This window comes from Electrophorus electricus, chromosome 6 (genome assembly GCF_013358815.1).
Source record: "Electrophorus electricus isolate fEleEle1 chromosome 6, fEleEle1.pri, whole genome shotgun sequence".
In the NCBI taxonomy this organism is placed as follows: Eukaryota; Metazoa; Chordata; class Actinopteri; order Gymnotiformes; family Gymnotidae; genus Electrophorus; species Electrophorus electricus.
Window position 1 is genome coordinate 14480435 of NC_049540.1, and position 17621 is coordinate 14498055.

The 17621-nt window shown below is 44.1% G+C and overlaps 2 protein-coding genes across 9 annotated transcripts in view; one reads left to right on the plus strand and one right to left on the minus strand.

The window, feature by feature from the left end:
- Window positions 1–393: 393 nt before the first annotated feature.
- On the plus strand, window positions 394–3817 carry cd180 (CD180 molecule). Its single transcript, XM_035526900.1, is given in 11 exon segments — window positions 394–455; window positions 548–704; window positions 1231–1391; window positions 2199–2609; window positions 2611–2686; window positions 2689–2914; window positions 2917–3003; window positions 3006–3239; window positions 3242–3304; window positions 3307–3666; window positions 3798–3817. Coding segments are annotated over 11 exon segments (1857 nt in total).
- A 352-nt stretch (window positions 3818–4169) lies between these two features.
- Window positions 4170–17621, minus strand: part of mast4 (microtubule associated serine/threonine kinase family member 4) — a 68416-nt gene continuing 54964 nt past the window's right edge. For 7 of the 8 annotated variants that reach the window (XM_035526880.1, XM_035526878.1, XM_035526881.1 and 4 more), the window contains 12 exons: window positions 17350–17515; window positions 16148–16249; window positions 14945–15070; window positions 14450–14562; window positions 13646–13767; window positions 13168–13382; window positions 12726–12926; window positions 12122–12348; window positions 11784–11906; window positions 11537–11673; window positions 11109–11293; window positions 4170–10885 (listed from right to left, as the gene is read on the minus strand). In XM_035526880.1, coding sequence (XP_035382773.1) covers window positions 7065–10885; window positions 11109–11293; window positions 11537–11673; window positions 11784–11906; window positions 12122–12348; window positions 12726–12926; window positions 13168–13382; window positions 13646–13767; window positions 14450–14562; window positions 14945–15070; window positions 16148–16249; window positions 17350–17515 — 5538 coding nt within the window. In that variant the 3' untranslated portion in view covers window positions 4170–7064. The remainder of the gene's footprint in view (window positions 10886–11108; window positions 11294–11536; window positions 11674–11783; window positions 11907–12121; window positions 12349–12725; window positions 12927–13167; window positions 13383–13645; window positions 13768–14449; window positions 14563–14944; window positions 15071–16147; window positions 16250–17349; window positions 17516–17621) is intronic. The other variant, XM_035526879.1, reaches the window with a different exon arrangement.

Genomic DNA, 17621 nt, shown 5'->3' on the forward strand with positions numbered 1-17621 from the left:
AACTCCTTGGAGCAAAGAACAGCCTTTACAGTTAAGGTTCAGTATATTCCTTACGCTGCTGAAACCTGTTACACAAAACTTAAAGTTACGAAAACAAGGAATTTAATCGGTTTGACATATTTTTGTTTAAGTGTGACGTCGGAGGTAGGACGCAGGAACAAGCCGAATGTGACAAAGTGACATTTATTGACACGAAACATACAACGTAGCACACATGCTAACGATAGGTTAATCACCGACAACATCCACGACTAAACAAGAGACTTATACACACTCACGAGAACCACACAAAACGAGGAGCAAGTGTGCTACACGGGGAGTTCGTGGCGCCCCCACACCCCACACCCTGAGACCAACGCTAAACGGCGAGGCCGGAGGACCGAGCGACGCGACATGGGCCAGCACAAGCAGGACAGAGGGGACCACGACAGGGACGGACACACTAGTGGGAACAGGTATAGACACAAAGGAGGACAAAGTTACCGGTATATTAAGTGTGATAGGGACGCGTACAGTGACAGGTACATGAACAAAGTTACACAAAGAGTTGTGAAAAAGGCCAGGGAAGCCGGCAGGAGCCCCAGCCTGTGCCCCAGTCGTCGGCTGGGTTGAAGCCCGATTGGCCTGTGGGGGATCGTCCTTCGCCGGGTCGGGTGGCGGCGGCTCACGAAGCGCACCAGCTGTTCTGCCTGTCTCTGGGCCAGGCATTGGCGACGCCTCCTTCTTGCCTCGTTGAGGCTTGCGCGTAGGCACCGGAGCTCTGAGGCCGTGTGCCCAATGTGAAAGCCAGTCTCTCTGTGAGACACGGGGGCCAGCTTGCTGCTAACGACACAAAAGAAGGAGCAGGTGTGCTACACGGGGAAGGCGTGGCCACCCCCGTTTTTTCCCCCATCCAGACTTAACATTAAAATTGCTTTTCATCACTTATAATCATGCACTAAATGGTCTCACCGATAACCTGAGCATAGAGAAACCTGTTACTTATGATATTTTTATACATATTTTTAATTTCCACAAATCTGGTGCAGAGTAGAACATACATAAAAAAGATGTAATTATACTGCATGTTTTCCATTTTCAAAAAAGGAGATTAGACATATATCAAGCCTTAAATGATTGATTATAGTTTATACTTATTATAATTACTGATTAATAATAATAATAATAATAATAATAATAATAATAATAAGTTACTAGAGATCATTTGGGCTTCCTTTTTGGGTTCTTTAGACAGCTGATGGTTATGACTGCAGTGACTTGGACCTAAGCTTTGTGCCAAACCAGATCACAGAGTCTACCAAATCTCTAGACTTCAGCTTCAACTACCTACTGGCACTATACAACTCAACTTTCCAAAGGCTGAAGAATCTGGTGTCACTGGACCTGACAAGGTTAGAGGATTTTTGGTGAACATGTAATGAGCAATGAACAAACGCAATGTTCAAACACAGACTGAAGACCCATCTATTTGTGGAATATTTAAATGACCACTGACCCTGCTCCTATCTTAATGTAGGGGCAAATCCAAAATCAGAGTCGTTTATACGGTCCAGGGTCATAGAGCCAACATGGAGAGTACGAGGAAACATGATTAAATAAAACCAACACACAGGGAGCAGGCTAGGAAACACAAAGGCTAAGATAAACACAAAGAAACAACCATAACAAAACACATTAAAACAATGAAAAATCTATTCAAACAAACAAACAATGAACAGCTACAACCAAGGCCCACAACAGGGTTTAAATACATGAAATTCACAAAACTAGAAATGAGGGACAGGTGTAAGGAATCAATGTGAGGACAAAACAAAACTATGCAACAGAAAACACAAGACATGGAAAACACGTAACATGGAAGGGACTTATTGTGACACTTAACTAACTGAAACTAGTACTTATTGTAAGGTATTTTTATTGCACTGATGTTGACTAACAAACTCTAGTACTTTTTGTCTATTGCAATTATTGTCTGAGAGAGCTTATGTATTTTGCACTTCTAGGCATCAGCATTGATCTCTGTATTTCAACACTTCTATTTCATTGGTATATTGGACTCCAATATACTGTACTGGCTAGGATGTATTCTATGAGTAAATGACAAAGCATTTTTGTAAGTCGTTCTGGATAAGAGCATCTGCTAAATGCCGTAAATGTAAATGTAAAGAACATGTTTTTCTTGAACCTCCCATACACAGGTGCGGCATTGTTATCATGTACAAGAACATCTTTCAACATCAATCAGACCTTGAGACCCTTATTTTGGTAGGAAACCCACTGGTGTTCATAGCAAACAGTCCTTTATCAGGACTAGTGGTCCTTAAATACCCCAGTCTAGCTCAGTCTATGATACAAAGTCTAACAGACATCCCTATTGCAAGTCTGAGATTCTTGGAGACCCTAGATATTGAAGGAAATGATATTCGCTCCCTAGATGGCCTGAGTTTTTATCCATTGCAACGCCTAAAGATTTTTCTAGACATGAATTCCATCGAGTAGATAAAGGCAGTTGATTTGCAAGCCCTTCAGGTGACAAGAGGACTGCACCTCAGCTTCAAAGGGAATGAACTCGTTGATGTTGAACCAAATGCTTTTCATTCACTGGATATACAGTTTGGATTTTAGTTGCTGCTTCAACAAAATAGACACCTCCATGTTGCTGAAGGGACTCAAAGGGATAAAAAACAAAACAAGCTATATCTAGGGGTTTATGAGGACAGCTATAGAAGCTCCATAAAGTTTGCTGGCATCCAGTGTTTCTGTAAGATGTCAGTGGTTGATTTAGACTTCCAGTTCCAACATTTCCCTGACCTCACAGACACTGTGTTTCAATGCATGACCGGGCTGCAAAAGTTAGGCCTCACCAGAGCCCATTTGTCATCTTTCCCAGCCCACATGTCCAATCTGTCAACACTGTCCACCTGGTGCTAGATGAGAACTCTTTTAAAGATGTGTGCCACATCAGTGCAGCCAACTTCCCCATGTTGACTTATTTGTCTATCAGTAGAAAACAAGTAACAAACAATTATCTGGTCTCAGTGAACTAAAACTCCTAAATCTCAGCCATAACTTTACCATGCAGTGGGACTCTCATCCATTCAGTGCCACGCCACATCTACACAATCTGGACTGCAGTCACATTAAATATTCTTTAGGTACTAACTCTCCATTTAGCAATCTACAAAATCTTCAAACACTTAACCTATCATTGACAGAAACTAATCTATCAAATGTACATCTTTGAAGGGCTTGAAGAACCTTAGAGTGCTGAATCTGAAAGAGAATGTCATATGTTGCGGAGTCCTTGCAACAGCAGATTAACTAATTATGTGCCTCTTTCGGATACCTTGTTTCTCTCTTTGTGTGGTATCACCAGCATCAGTGAAAATGCATTTAAAGGCCTGACAAATATCATATTTGTTGATCTCAGTGAAAATCAGCTAATCAGTCTCAGTTTCTCAGCTCTTTACTCACAAAAGAAAAGCCGACTTAACTTTGCCAGAAATTCAATTGCAAAAGTGGATGTTAAAAGTGTTGAGGATTTAAGGGAAGGCAGCACCATTGATCTGAGCTACAACCCTCTGATTTGCAATTGTACCAATTATCAGTTTATTAAATAGGTAAAAGAGAATACTAAAAAAAAGAGAAATATACAGAAGACAGTTTGTAATTCCACAAATAAGATTATAGATGTGGACTTAAATTGTGAAATTTCTAATACAAAGCTAGCAATATTGCTTTTACTTACATTTGCTGTTATAATTGCTATAATAGTATTTGTCTTATTCTGTGGGAAGATTTTGGGGAAGAGCTGTAGCCTATTCACGACTATAACAAGTGACTGCACATACAAGATAGAGCCTTTCTAAATTTGTATTGTACTGCTTTTGCCTTTATACTTTTTTTTTTTTTTTTTCCCACATTAGGTTGAGATTAAGAGTCCAGCAGGGATATTGGACAATGTAATCTGCAGTTGAGTTAGTAGTTGTATTGGTAGCATTTCCACATAGCTTGATTTATTTCATGTTAAACTGAGTAGCGATATGATGATTAAGCATATCAGACTGCAGGATCTATTTATGGACATGCTTGTGAAACAGTTTCTAGTCAGTCTTACAATTTGGGGGAATTGTTACAGTCTGCTGAAAAAAAAAAAAGAAGACAACACAGAAGGTTCATGTCATGCCTTTTAATTTTCAGTATAATACAACTTTAGAAGTATAAATATTTGTATAGAATACAACATCTATAACATCCATAGAGCTTCCTTGAAATACAAAACTCAAAACCACATCTCTTATTGCACAGTTCCTAAAATACAGTGGGAAGCAGGGTCATCTACACGAACACTAGTTTCACACACTGAAAGAGAAAGAGAAAGAGAAAGAAAGAGAGAGAGAGAGAGAGAGAGAGAAAGAAAGAGAGAGAGAGAGAGAAAGAAAGAGAGAGAGAGAGAACTCCAGAAAATATGCAGGACCCTTCAGACCCGACAAACTCAAAACAGACAAACTGGCTACCATAGACTGACATGTCTTAAACGGCACAACCTGCAGAAGGACGTCATACATACACTACGATCACGACGTAATTTCCTGTGACGTAGCACACAGATTTGGCAAATGAGTAACACAACATTCAAAATATACACTCCATGAATTAGCTGTAAACAAAAATACAGTGTGCTTAGTTCAGAATTGAAACATCAATCAGCAAGGCTGAAGGCATGGGGACAGAAATCCATCAAATGAAACATTTGTGGCTCATTCGTGACCATATTCAAGCTGGCTATTTCAGATGACAAAGTATGTCCCATTAAACATTCACAGTTCTTTATCCTCACTTATCCTCATTCATGATCTCTGTCCAGAAATGCAACAAGTATATAGTATTTTTTTTTAAATATAATAGTAAGGTGCATTTTGTCTTCCAGGCTACAGTGACTACATTTGCAAATCTTATGAGGAACAGTAAAACTTCAGATTCCACTAATACAGTTTAAAATCTCTACAATCAAATTCATTAGCTTTTCTTCATATGGTGCATTTCCTAATTTGTGATTTGAGCATTTGTATCCAGCTTCTATTTACTGAATGCTCTTTGCACTCTAAACATACAATATTACTTTAATATCCTAGTATTGTCTACAGTTACTGCAAAGTTGATAGCATATCCTGTCACATTTAAATACTGCAGAAATGACTAGGATTGTATGTGATGGAAGTATGTGTCATTTTAGAGCAATTATTAGACATTAAAGTGATCCAAACCTCTCTTATTTCCTACTACTTGCCACTAGGTCAATGTAGAAGTGAAATCGTTAGATAATAAGATGAATTTTTATAGGGTACATTGGGTACATTTGAAGATGTACTACAAATCACATCTGAAAAGTCCTGAATTTGAAAGTGTGAAATGTATTTATCAATCATGATTTAAATCAACAGCTATTAGATACGTCTATGGTCAGTGCAAAATCGCCTCTAGATAAGTATTACACATGTCCCACTTGTATAAGTATTACACGTTGTATATGAGTGAACAAGCAATGGGCAACAAACTAGTTATGAGAACCCCAGCTGAAAATCCTGACTGTCTCAACCCTGCCTGATCACAAATGTCACTAACACTTGCCTCAATTCAACCCCCTTTCAGTCTCTGATGTGTTAATGACCCCTGGAAAAGACTTGTCCTAAAATCCTAACATTTTATGTGGAAAAAGATTTTGAATGATGACATAGAAATTTTAAACTTTCAGTTTTTAAAAACGGTGTTATTATTTTGCAGTATTTAACATGTAGTCTTTCCTTTTCAAACATTTTATACCGTTAGCTTATGGTTAACCCATCACCGTAAGGAAAGGGCAGTTGAGGTGCTTTCCGCCATTTTGACTTTTCATTCTGACTGACACACATCTGAAGGTGAGCGTTATTACTACTATTAGTGTCTGTGAAATTTCAAGTACAACTCATTTCAGAATGACAATGATAGTGCCTTTTCTACTTTTAGTCTCCACATGAGTTTCAGATGAAAACGTTTCCGTCTATGAAAAGGTCACTGAGCAACAAACATATTGAGTACAGTATACAAACATGAGACATAGCAAAATATATACATATAAAACATACAACACTCATATTTAACTGATCTGATGGATCACGGTTTGTACAATTAACATTGCTCTATGTACAGTACATTGCATAAAAATTCATCTTTAGTAAATGTAGAGATGTATGTGAAAGGAATGTGAATTTTGCCACAACCTGCTAAGAACAGCAAGTTGTACTGCCCAAAATACCCTAAGGCCCCTTCCACTAAATATGAGTCCAGAACCGTAAGATGATTCCATTATAAAATAGTTCTAGGTGAGAAGCACAGGACAAAGCACATCCCTTCTGTGCACCACTACCCAAAACAAAACTGCACATTTTGTCACTAGATAGGACAAAAACAACAGCAGTAGCGGTATGAAATCAAACAGTGGTGGTTAAGTTTCTTTACTGCATGAAAAATGTATGCTGATAAATAAGCACTATTGCTACAAATGTTTCATTTGTGGCATTTAAGTGTGATTAAACAGCTGCAATTCACTTCACAACTTTAGTTTGAATGAGAAAGAAATACTTGTTAGATCCACTACGATTCCATCTGCTCCAGATGCTTGTGTTTGGAACAAGTCCACTTAGCCCAACTGGCGCAGTTCTTTTTGACGCCTTGTAAAGGCTTTGACTCTCACCACGTCTGATTGCACACACTTTTCCACCTCACGACGCGCACAAAATACAGGGACTTCCCATACAAGGGAGAACAAAAAAGTGACCATCAGCAGCAAAGCAGGTCTACATTCAAACCTACAATTTTCCCGACGCATAAATGTTAACAGAGCATTTGCCGATTAGCATACACACTAGCGGACTAGTCTCTTCTTCCCTTCACAAAACACTGAAGTAACAGCTACACCGGTCCTTAGAAGGAAAGGCATTATGATACGAAGCATGGAAAAAGAAGATTGCCTTTTTGTCTTTCTTAAAAGGAACTTGACATGGCAACCACCAAAATCCCCCATGTCAATTCTTATTCCCTCGTGGCAGCTCCTTGGATTGCTTGGGCCGAGCTGACTCTTTCTCAGGAGCTGGGCCATCCTTTGGCAACACCGTAGGTCTCTGAAAGTCTTTATGGTTTGGTTTCTGTGAGGAGTCTGATTTTGAGGTCTCTACTTTAAGCCTTGCTGGCTCCTTATTTGACTGTCCAGACATCTCTGGTGTGGCACCAGTGCCCTTGCCTGTGGGGGCACCACTGGGTATGTGAACCTTAACAGCAGGCACAGGGAGCACTGGTACAGAAGCAATCTGGGAGCCTGTACGGCAAGAGACCTCTCTCTGTGGCATTGCCATAGATGCATAAAGGGTAGCTTCTTTCGGCTCCTTTAGTTTTACATCTACACTGTCTGTTGTAGTGGTCCGTACAGGTGCTTTGCTATCTTGCTTTCCTCTTTCTTCTGGTACTTTGCCACTGTGGTATGTAACCAGTGGGGATTCGACCTTGGGTTTGTTCTTGCAGCTCAGGGGCCCATGTTTTCCTGGAGAACTCGTACCTGATTGTTGTGGATGTTGTACAGATTTCTGTAGCAGACCTGACTCTTTCCCACACATCTCAAGAATTGGCTTATAAAGCTTTTGGCTGGACAAATCTGGAGGTCTCTTGACTTTTAACTTTTCTTCAAGGTTTACAAGCTGAACCTGCACCATATCACTTGGCTTGTTATCACTACCTTTCATTTTTGGTGGACTGGCACTAGTGTTCTGCTTGGACACAAAGCTGGAGAGGGTGTGACTAGTGGCTACAGCCCCTTCTCTCTCAACCCACCTGACTGCTGTGGAACCAACACATTCTGGTGTCATAGGGAATTTTACATCATCTTTCAATCCTACTTCTCTGTTCAGTGGTATTTTCACTCCTGCGTCAATCGTTTTATTTTCAGGACTATTGGCAAGCTTCCCAGCCAAACTGGATTCATTAGTGGACTCTTTTGCAATCACACAGGTCAGGTGATCCTTGTCGGTGTTTTTATTTTCACATCGCTCAGAGCCTTGTGAACTAGATTCTGTGTCATTTCCTGCACTAATGTTTTGTGTTTTGACAGAGTTATCTTTGGAAAGAACGTCTGAAATACTTGTGTGTTTATTTACTGAAGTGGTTGGCGTTTTGGAAGATATTTGCTGTGATTGTGTAGTTAGAGCCGTGTCTGACTTGATGTGCATGGAGTGCTGGGGATTTTTCTGGATGCACTGTGGTGACTGAGGCTCTCTGACAGGCACGGCCTTTAGAGGAGCAGCTTTTGGAGCTGTGCTGTTTTTTCTCGGCTTGTTTTGAAGGAGAGGATCTGGAGAGAGTAGGTTTGTAATAATAGAGCTGCCTAGTGCTGGTGAAGTTGCTGATGTTAAAGATACAGCAGAAGTGGAAGTTGGAACCAAGGGTGTTAAGTCTAAACCCTGTGAAACAGTTATTTTTTGTTCAACTAATCCCTGTGATTGAACCTGCTCCGATTCCACGTGTGAAACTGCTGTGCTACTTGCTGTGTGTCTGACAGCAGTCTGCATATGTACCTTCTCTGAAAACTTATCTGTGGCTTCAACTGTGCTTTCTGGTTTGTCTATTCCACTTGCTAGTGAATGTTCTGAATTCAGGAGTGAGTTTTCTGCACTAAATGTTCTCACTTTTTTCTCAGGCAGATTTTGGGCTGTTGCCGTACTTGAGTGTCGTGTCCCTATTACACCATCTTCAGCTGCTCTTGCTTGATGTGCCTGCTCTGAAACTACTCTTGCGGTAATTGTATTCCCATCTCTACCACTGGCCATGCTTACTTTGCTATTATTTACTAAAGCTGGGCTCGGGTTCTGTGGACTGACAAGGGGCTCGCTTCTCTCGTTTGGAACATCACTATTCTCTGATACTGATGTGGTTTGCTTGACCTCATGGTCACAGGTCACTGGGATCTTTGGATCTGCAGTGTGGTTTTGCTGGGTAGGCTTTTGCTGAGGGTTTTCCATTTCATCATCCTGGTCTTCGTTGCTGACTTCCCTGATAGAAGGCGTTTTCCCACAGACGAAATGAGTGCTGTGTCGGGCAGCCCTCATCTCCTGGGCTGTTTTCAACCTACTCTCCGATTTTCCACTCAAGTCCAGTGGCTCCATTTTAGTAGACATCACCTGGAACTTGATCCCTTCACCCTGCTTATTTGTGTCATGGGTGCCTTCACTGATAATGGAACTAACAACACTGCCTCTAGCCCCTGCAAGTTCTTTTCCACTGTTTTGGCTGCTCAGAGTCAAATTAGCCCCATGACTTTCCAGCCCTGGTGGAGAGGATGTCTGCTTGCTTGTGGAAGTCTGCTGAGGGCTTAGCAGTTGCTTCTCGCTCTGGTTCTGATGAGTTCCCAGCAGCCCCCCACTGTCAACCTGGCAGCTCACCATCTTGGAGAGACATGTATCAGTCTTGGACACTCTGGGTCCAGACAGCAGGCCAATGTCCAATGTCCCCTCCAGCGGCTTAAGAGAAGACACAAGACGACCCTCTAGTTTGTACTCTGATGAGGTCTTCCTGATGGGCCCCTCGGTGGAGGAGATCATCTGAAGTTTTTCCACCGCACTCTCCCCCCGCCCGCTGAACAGCTTAGGGCCCAAAGAATCTGCACTTATTCCAGGGGTGCCTTTGGTAGGATCTAAATTCAAAGTAGAGTCCAGTTGCAGACTTTTGGACCTGGTGGTGTTGAAGTGAAGGCTTTCATGGACACTTGGGGTGATCCAACACATGCAGTCCTCGCGCTCCTCAAAAGACTGCTTCTTTCTCGCAAACTCCACGTTGGGTGCTTTGAAATCAAGCCTATCGGGTTTACTGCCCTCTTTAATCTGCCTGGATAGCTGTCTGTCTGACTGGGTTGGAGCAGATCTGACACCCTCATGTAATATTGAGACACAGTCCGCACTGCTGTTAAGAGACTCCGTGATGCTTTCACACACTCTGGTGTTCAGTTTTTTGTACAGGACATCTTTTAGTATGGCATTAGCAGCTCTGCTATCAAGTGTACCAGATTCAGTACTGCCCTGCGATCTGCTACTGGGGCGTCCAGGGTGTCCCCTGTCCTTATCATCAGCGTGGGTGCTCACTGCACACTCGGTCTCTTGCAAAGCATCTTGCTTTTGCAGGCACTCTCTTCTCTCAGGCCAGTCCTGTCTTTTTGCCACAACTTTTACTTTCAATTTCTCCTTGTCGAGATCTTCTACAGATTCCTGGCGCCCAACCTTACGAGTGACAGGGCGCTTCAAGCAACCCTGCTCAGCAGGTCTTACCCGCGTAATGGCAGGTGGTTCACAAGAGTTCTCCTCCACGCATTGTAGTGTGTACTCCCCTCCGGATGCAACCTCACCATGAACTTCCTCTTGAGTCACCTCCAGGCTGTGTTTCCGCGTACAAAGATGCTTCTTGTCCCCGGTGTAGGATGGTGAGAGCTTTTCCTCTGACTGGACCCTCTTAAGGAGTGGCGAGCGGGGAGGCTCAGCACTTTTAGGTCGCACCATGTGCCTGACAATCGTAGGGGGTGAATGCATCTTGGCAGGGAAGGTCTGAGTGGTTTTAGAGCTTCCCACTGAGTGAGTCAGCAGGGGGGATGGGGAGCGCTGAGGGGAAGTTGGCTGAGGGGTTGGTGAGGGCGTCCGAGCCAGTGGAGAGAGAGGGATGCTCCCTGCAGATTTACGGCGGCCCTGACGCAGCCGTTGGCCAGGCAACTTGGGCCCCAAACCATGCAGGGTATTGGGTCGGATATGGCCAGAGCCAGCAGGGGAATTGGGGGCACTGGAGCTGGGTGAACTGCTTTGAGAGGAGGTGCCACCTACGAATGCAGTGGACATGAACATACCTGTGTGAGCACAGCTACATGCTTACATTTCTATCCATTAACACTCACAATAATCCAACCTGTAAAAGTCCATCAGTTTTACATTTGAATATGCAATTAAAAAAAAAAAAAAAAAAAAAAAAAAAAAAAAAAAAAAGTAAAGAACCCATAAGCACACAAATGTTACACCCAGAGCCATAAACGGTGATGCCCTCACCTGACTGGTTGAAGTCGGGGGTGGGTCGGAAGGCGGCAGTAGGAGAGCGGGGGGACAGGCTGTGCGTGGGGGACCCAGGCAGACTCTCCCCTGAGGACAGCGAGCGGTTCAGGGAGGTGAAGCTCCGGCTGGTGTGGAGGAGTGGAGATGGCTGCATGGCAAAGCGCCTGAACACTGACCGACGCCTGGGGATGGAGAAGACAGCGAGGAGTCACTCAACTGCATAAACTGCTATTGCATCACGGCATGATGGATGCGCAGCATACGGTTTATGATGGAACCACAGCGACTCCTAGTGGTGAAAGAAGAAACAGCAGCAAGCTGCTGAATTTCCACTCATGTGAAAAATGAATAATAATAAAAGCCTTTATTTAAATTTACACTTGACAAGTGTGCAATTAAATTCTCGTTTGTAGAAGAAATCTTACCGCTCTTGTGTTTTCTCCTTCTTGGGCTTCTTTGTTCTCCTTATCATTCTGCTCCTGTAACTGTTCCTTCTAGCTGGTCCCGTTTTAATCGAAGTGTTCTCAAAAGGGGTAGTGGATATGGCGACCTTACTTCCACTCTGGAGACAAAGAGGCAGGTGACTTTACTGTGCGATTCCCATGTCAGCATCTACGAAGTTCAGACATTTCTGTTTGTGAATGAAAGGCTGTATGAGTATGGCCCTCCCACCTTCAGCAGGAGCTCGACCACCTCCGTGTGGACCAGTCCATGGACAGTTTCTCCATTCACATGGGTGATCAAGTCTCCAGCTTTGAGCCCAGACTTCTGAGCAGGACCCCCGTCCTCCACATTCTGACACACACACACACACACACAAAAAAAAACACACCACATGAGCAACTTTTCATTTACTCTTTTGCAGAACAATATTAAAATTAAAATGAATTCATAATAAGTAAAAACAAACATAAAAAACATAAATAAATTCCTTAATGTGTTCCTTAAGATGGAATATTGAACTGACTGAATATAAAAAAGTATTAGCTTAAATAAATTGCTTCAGTTACCCAGACCATGTGATAGACAGTATAGACATCACTGTCACAAGCGTAGACTCGAATAGCTCGAAGTGTGAAACCGAACTTCTTTCCTGAGCTGTGAATGATGATTGGCTGGCGAGAGCTGGCTGTTGAGAGGGAGGTGTCTCGGCTCGGGGAGGAGTCTCTGGAGGAGGGGTCTGATGACAGTGAGTATGGAGACATTGGGCTAGCCAGTGGGGACACGCCAAAAACATCTGGAAGAACAATCAAAGTAAACACTACACTGGTTAATGAAGAAGCGATATAGAGACCTGCACCTCCGATAGCTCTTTGCTTATTATGTTACTGATAAAAGTAAAAGACATGGTTACTGATAAAAGACCAACAGGGTTTTTCTCCACATTACGGCCCCTTACCCCCAGCACTGCTGAGACTCTGAGCACTCGACGATCCTCAGCTTCAACCCTTAGCCATTCTACAACAGGGGATCTTAGCCAGGGCAATTTCAGAGCTGTTTAATCTCTTGCACACCACCTTCAACCTAGTTTGCCACATTTCACTGTGTAATTCAAAAGGGGGAAAAACCTTACACTTCATCCTTGATGTTTTGTACAAACACCAAAGCACTCACCCCCGGGGATCATGAGAGACAGGGCGCTGGCAGAGGCAGATTTCGGCACTTTGCTAACTGCACACTGCTTATCTGTGGCCCCAGGTCTCTGGGTGGTTAGGTGGGCCCCGGAGTCCCCAGCAGATGGCTTGCAGGCACCATCTGGACTGGCCACTCCCTCAGCCCGTGATGGGAGCTGGTCTAGGTGCTCTGAGAAGCTCCCTGTTCAAACAGAGTGAAGGCGTCTGTCACAAACCACACAATCAAGTCGTACAGAAATAAAAGATGCATTTGTGCGGGTCAATTGCACCTGCAGCATTCAATCTCATTGATTTGTTTGAGCTGCTAGGGCTCAGTGGTCAAATGGGGCAAAAGAAAAGTGGGCCATTCCGCTACAGAATCCTAACGCTACCACTTCAAAGCACACATCTGTGGCCATCTCTCCACCCCCTGCCTCTGGCACCTGAGAAGGTGGAGTTGCTGACGGTACTGCAGGGCGTGGTGGCCTCAGGTTCATCCTGGGGCAGCTCGCCGATGGAGAAGGCAGTCTTGCTGGGCTCGTTCTGGGCTGGCAAGCCCTCGCTGCTCTCCACTTCAGCTGAGATGGCAAACCTGGGCAGGAGACCAGATGGCTTGGCCAGGCTGGTGTCCGTGTCAGAGGAGTGGGACAGAGATGACCTGCTCGCAAGAATGACACCACTCGCTTTAAATGAGACATCATGCCAAGTTATTCTAATATTTTCTATTCATCATCATCATTATATTTATTTTATTATTATTTGTATATTATATTTTACATTTCTATGTGAGTAAAAAGACATCTCAAGTTTATACTCTTATACAGTGCAGTTTCACTGTATTATACAGACACTAGACCCTCTGCCCTTCATATTTAAATCTGAGCAGGAACCAGGAAGAGAGGAGAGGTTCTTCTGACGTACAGTTCAGTGAAGTCTGGGGTCCAGCTGAGCGAGTCGACAGTCAGAGGACTCTCGCTCTTCTTCTCCGTCTGCTCTCCCTTCTCCTCCAGCTGTCCACGGGACAGATCCAGACTGCTGTACACCTACACCCACCCACCCACCCACACACACCCCCCCACACACACACCCACAGGACAGGCATTTGTGAATAACATTTGACACTTGAAATAAAAACAAAACAAAAACATTTTTGAAAAACTGAGACCAAAAGGTAGAACAAACAGATGAATGGGATCTCGGGCTCAGTGTCCCTTCCAAACAAACAGAAAAGATGCATGAAAGGAAGCTCAAGGATGTCTGAAATGGATCTACCTAACCGAGAATCTTGCGTGAGTTCAAAGCTTGTTTCATAGATATTCCAAGAACCAACCATATCTCAAAAACTCATAGCCTGCAACTCATGCATGACAAACTCAGTCTGTACTGCACACGCAAGGGGTCGGCGGACGTGTTCCAGGCTGTCTGGTGCAGTGCTTCTTTTCCTTTTGATTCCTGCTGCAAATGAATGGCTGTACAAGTGATAACAGATGTGTGAAAATGACCTTTGCTCTATGGCCAAAGCTAATGCCACCATATATGACTGGGGAGAGGTTTAGATCAGAGCTTTAGGCCCAACTCACGGAGATCTAAAGGATCCTTAACAATCATGTCTCTTGTGTTTCTCCTGAAGAGATATGAACATTACTGACTACATGTTACACAAGGATGTTTAAAGTATATCGACAGGCATGTGTGTGCATGAAAATGGGGGGGTGGGAAGCTCACTTTGGAAAATCGGTGTGACGAAGATGAGAATTGGCGTAGCTCAACATTGAAATCTTCATCATTCGTGTCCTCCTCCTCTTCAGTTTCAAGGTGATGATATCGTTCGGATCGGGCTGAGCGTGAAACCCAAATATGAGTATGAGGAACCTTTACTCCACAGTTTTACACCCAGTGTCCTTCTCTACATATGTATAATACCTGTAGATGCATGTTCATGTCCCTAGACTTAAAAGGCAGCTAACACTCAGCTAACAGAGTCTACTAGAGCCACACCAATGACTCTCAAGCTCTATATTCAAATCTCTAATTCCAATTTTACTATTTTGACTCATTACTCACTATTAAAGGCAACATTAATAGTCTCTGATTTGTGCCTAAAGTAATTTTGACAATGGCCCTGCTCTGCATGCATGACACACACACAGAGAGCAATATGCGCATGCACGCACGCACGCGCACACACACACACACACACACGCATAATCAGACACTGACTATCAAAGTAGCTGGTGTCGTCCTCGGACTCTAGCTGGGGGATGAATTCAGCCTTCTGCCTGAGTAGACTGTTCCAGTCCAGATTGTGAAAGAACTTGTGGTGCTTGACCTCATAGGCTCCTCCTGCTGATCCACACATAAACAACACACACAGAACTTCACCTCCGAGTCCACACAGACCGAACAACTGCAAACTGTTGATGTGACTCGATCAACAGTTACCCATGCTGCTAATCAAAGTGAGAAAAATGCATAATTGCAGCATTATATATAAAATAAACTACATTCTAAATGTTTATTGAGCTAAAATGGTGCTGACCCATGAGTAATGTTAATGTTAAACATTAAGCTCTCCTGATCATAGCCGAGGGACGTTTTTCTCGTGCATGTCTTTCACAGACAGCCTACAGCCTGGTCCAAACCCAGCTGGTGTGATGCGCTGAGTCGAACGTCCTTTCCGGCTCTGAGAGTGGGATGTCTAGAAATCATGCAGTCCTGCCTTTTTTCTCTCGCTGGCCTGTACCCAACATTGATATCATGGTCATAAGTTACACAGTGCAATTTCCAGTGGGTGACCCCTCAGTCTCAGGGCAGCGGGAGATCCGCCAGAATGGAGGCACAGATTCTGATGAAGGTATCCTGCCCTGCCTTGATGTAGTCAGTTGAAGGGAAGATAAGTTGTGATGATGTATGGGAAGAGAGGAGGCTCACTAGGGTCTGACAGGGACATGATCTCTGCTGATCTTGGACAGAGACATAATATCAGCTGATATTCATACGAGCAGCTAAGAGCGGCTATGAATGAGCAGGGGAAACATGACAGACGTGGGTCAACCGCACAGTACACTATGTCTAGCTGGCATAAAAGCCGCTGTGCGTCAAAGTAGTAAAGAGTCCCCTAGTGTTGCCTGGTAATAATAAACTATAGATATTCAGCCCACATTTTATGGCAGCTGAACTGTGTATGCTGCAAGAGGACAAGAAGCAGAGCATAACAGTTACACGACCTAACAGTCACTAGAACCATCGATGACATGAGGAAAAACTGAGAGCAGATAATTGCTGGAATATCTCTGAGAGATGGGAAATGTGACCAGTGTCTATCTGGGTGTGTGTGGTGTGTGTGTGTGTGTGTGTGTGTGTGTGTGTGTGTGTGTGTGTGTGTGTGTGTGCGCTGACCGGTATTCTAAAGTTCAGACGTACCAGTTCCCAGCCGTTCCAGGGGGCTTTGCCGGAGCAGCAGTGTGATGAGCTCCTGGGCATCGGCCGGGGGTGCGTCCTCTCCCTCTGGCCAGTTTATCTCATCTGGAGAGGAGCACAAGGGCAAAGTTGGTCAGCCGGCCATTTCCCCAATGCCAGGCACTTGCCACATATCAGGCGCGAGAATGCTGAGAGGACAAAACTCGAGAGCTGCACGGCTGCTAGGCTTCCATAGCACTGTTGAGACGTGTTAGCAGCACATGAAATTATGCAGTTGAACAACACTACACAGATGGTCTCCCTGGCTTGTTCGTCTGCGAATGCAAACAGTGGGACAATCGCCCTGGGGTTCAAACTGTGACAATCAGCGGCCCAAGCAATTTGCATATGATCAGTGGGGCGGTGCAAGGGCCTCGCTCACACTAGTCTGGTCCTGGCTTCCTTTCACTGCATGAGGGCTCCATTGAGAGGTCAGAGGTGCGGATAAACAAAGGGGTCATGGCAGTTTTCTGGCCCACTGTCTCCGTGGCTGCGTGCAGTGCACATGTTAATCCGATTCAGCGGGCATGCATATGCATGGGTGCCGTGGGCAGTGGCAGGTAGCGCTGACTTTTCAAGACCCCTTAATTAGCACTTGGTCTCATGATGGAGAGCAAAGCAAATTTGACCTGTCACGTCATTAATTTCCAGACATGCATCGCCTAATCCTCATTTAGCAAAAGAGGGTCTATCGTCTAAACCAGTACATGCCAACATTTCTGAAGGTCATATTTTGTAGACACAATAGCAGTAGTTAAATCAGAATTCTGAATGTCAGCTAATGTCAGCTAAGGTGAAGTTCAGGGAGTGATATATAGTCTTCAAATATATGACCTAGGCAAACTTAGTAAATATACCTTCTTTAGCCTTGACAACATTTATAGCCATAGTGAGGTCTGGCCATCTAAATGTTTGTGTGGTTTTGGAGCTTTGAGATTCTGTAAGTGCAAATAGCTATGAGTGCTGTGTTATGGCAATGTGCCTCCAGCACAGAGGCACATTAATGAACAAACAAGCTAAAAGATGCAGCAGAAAGCAGACACAGCTACACAGTGACACAGCCGAGGTGTGGGAAGGTAGCTGCTGGATGATTTCTAGCTAGAAGAGCCTCTCTTATATCTGTTTGTAGCAGCAAAGCTAAGAAAAAGGATCAGAAAGGCAATGACCGCTAATGACTTGGCCAAAGAGTTCCTCTGGAGTGTCTCCGAAGAAAGGCACGCAGCCCACCAGGAACTCGTAGAGGATAATCCCCATGGCCCACCAGTCCACTGGCTTCCCGTAGCCCTGCCGCAGGATCACCTCTGGGGCGATATACTCTGGAGTGCCACAGACCTGCATCAAATGCACAAGGGTTCTAAGATACAGCTTGGGGAAGAAGAAAAACAACACACACGCGCACGCACGCACGCACGCACACACGCACGCACACACACACACC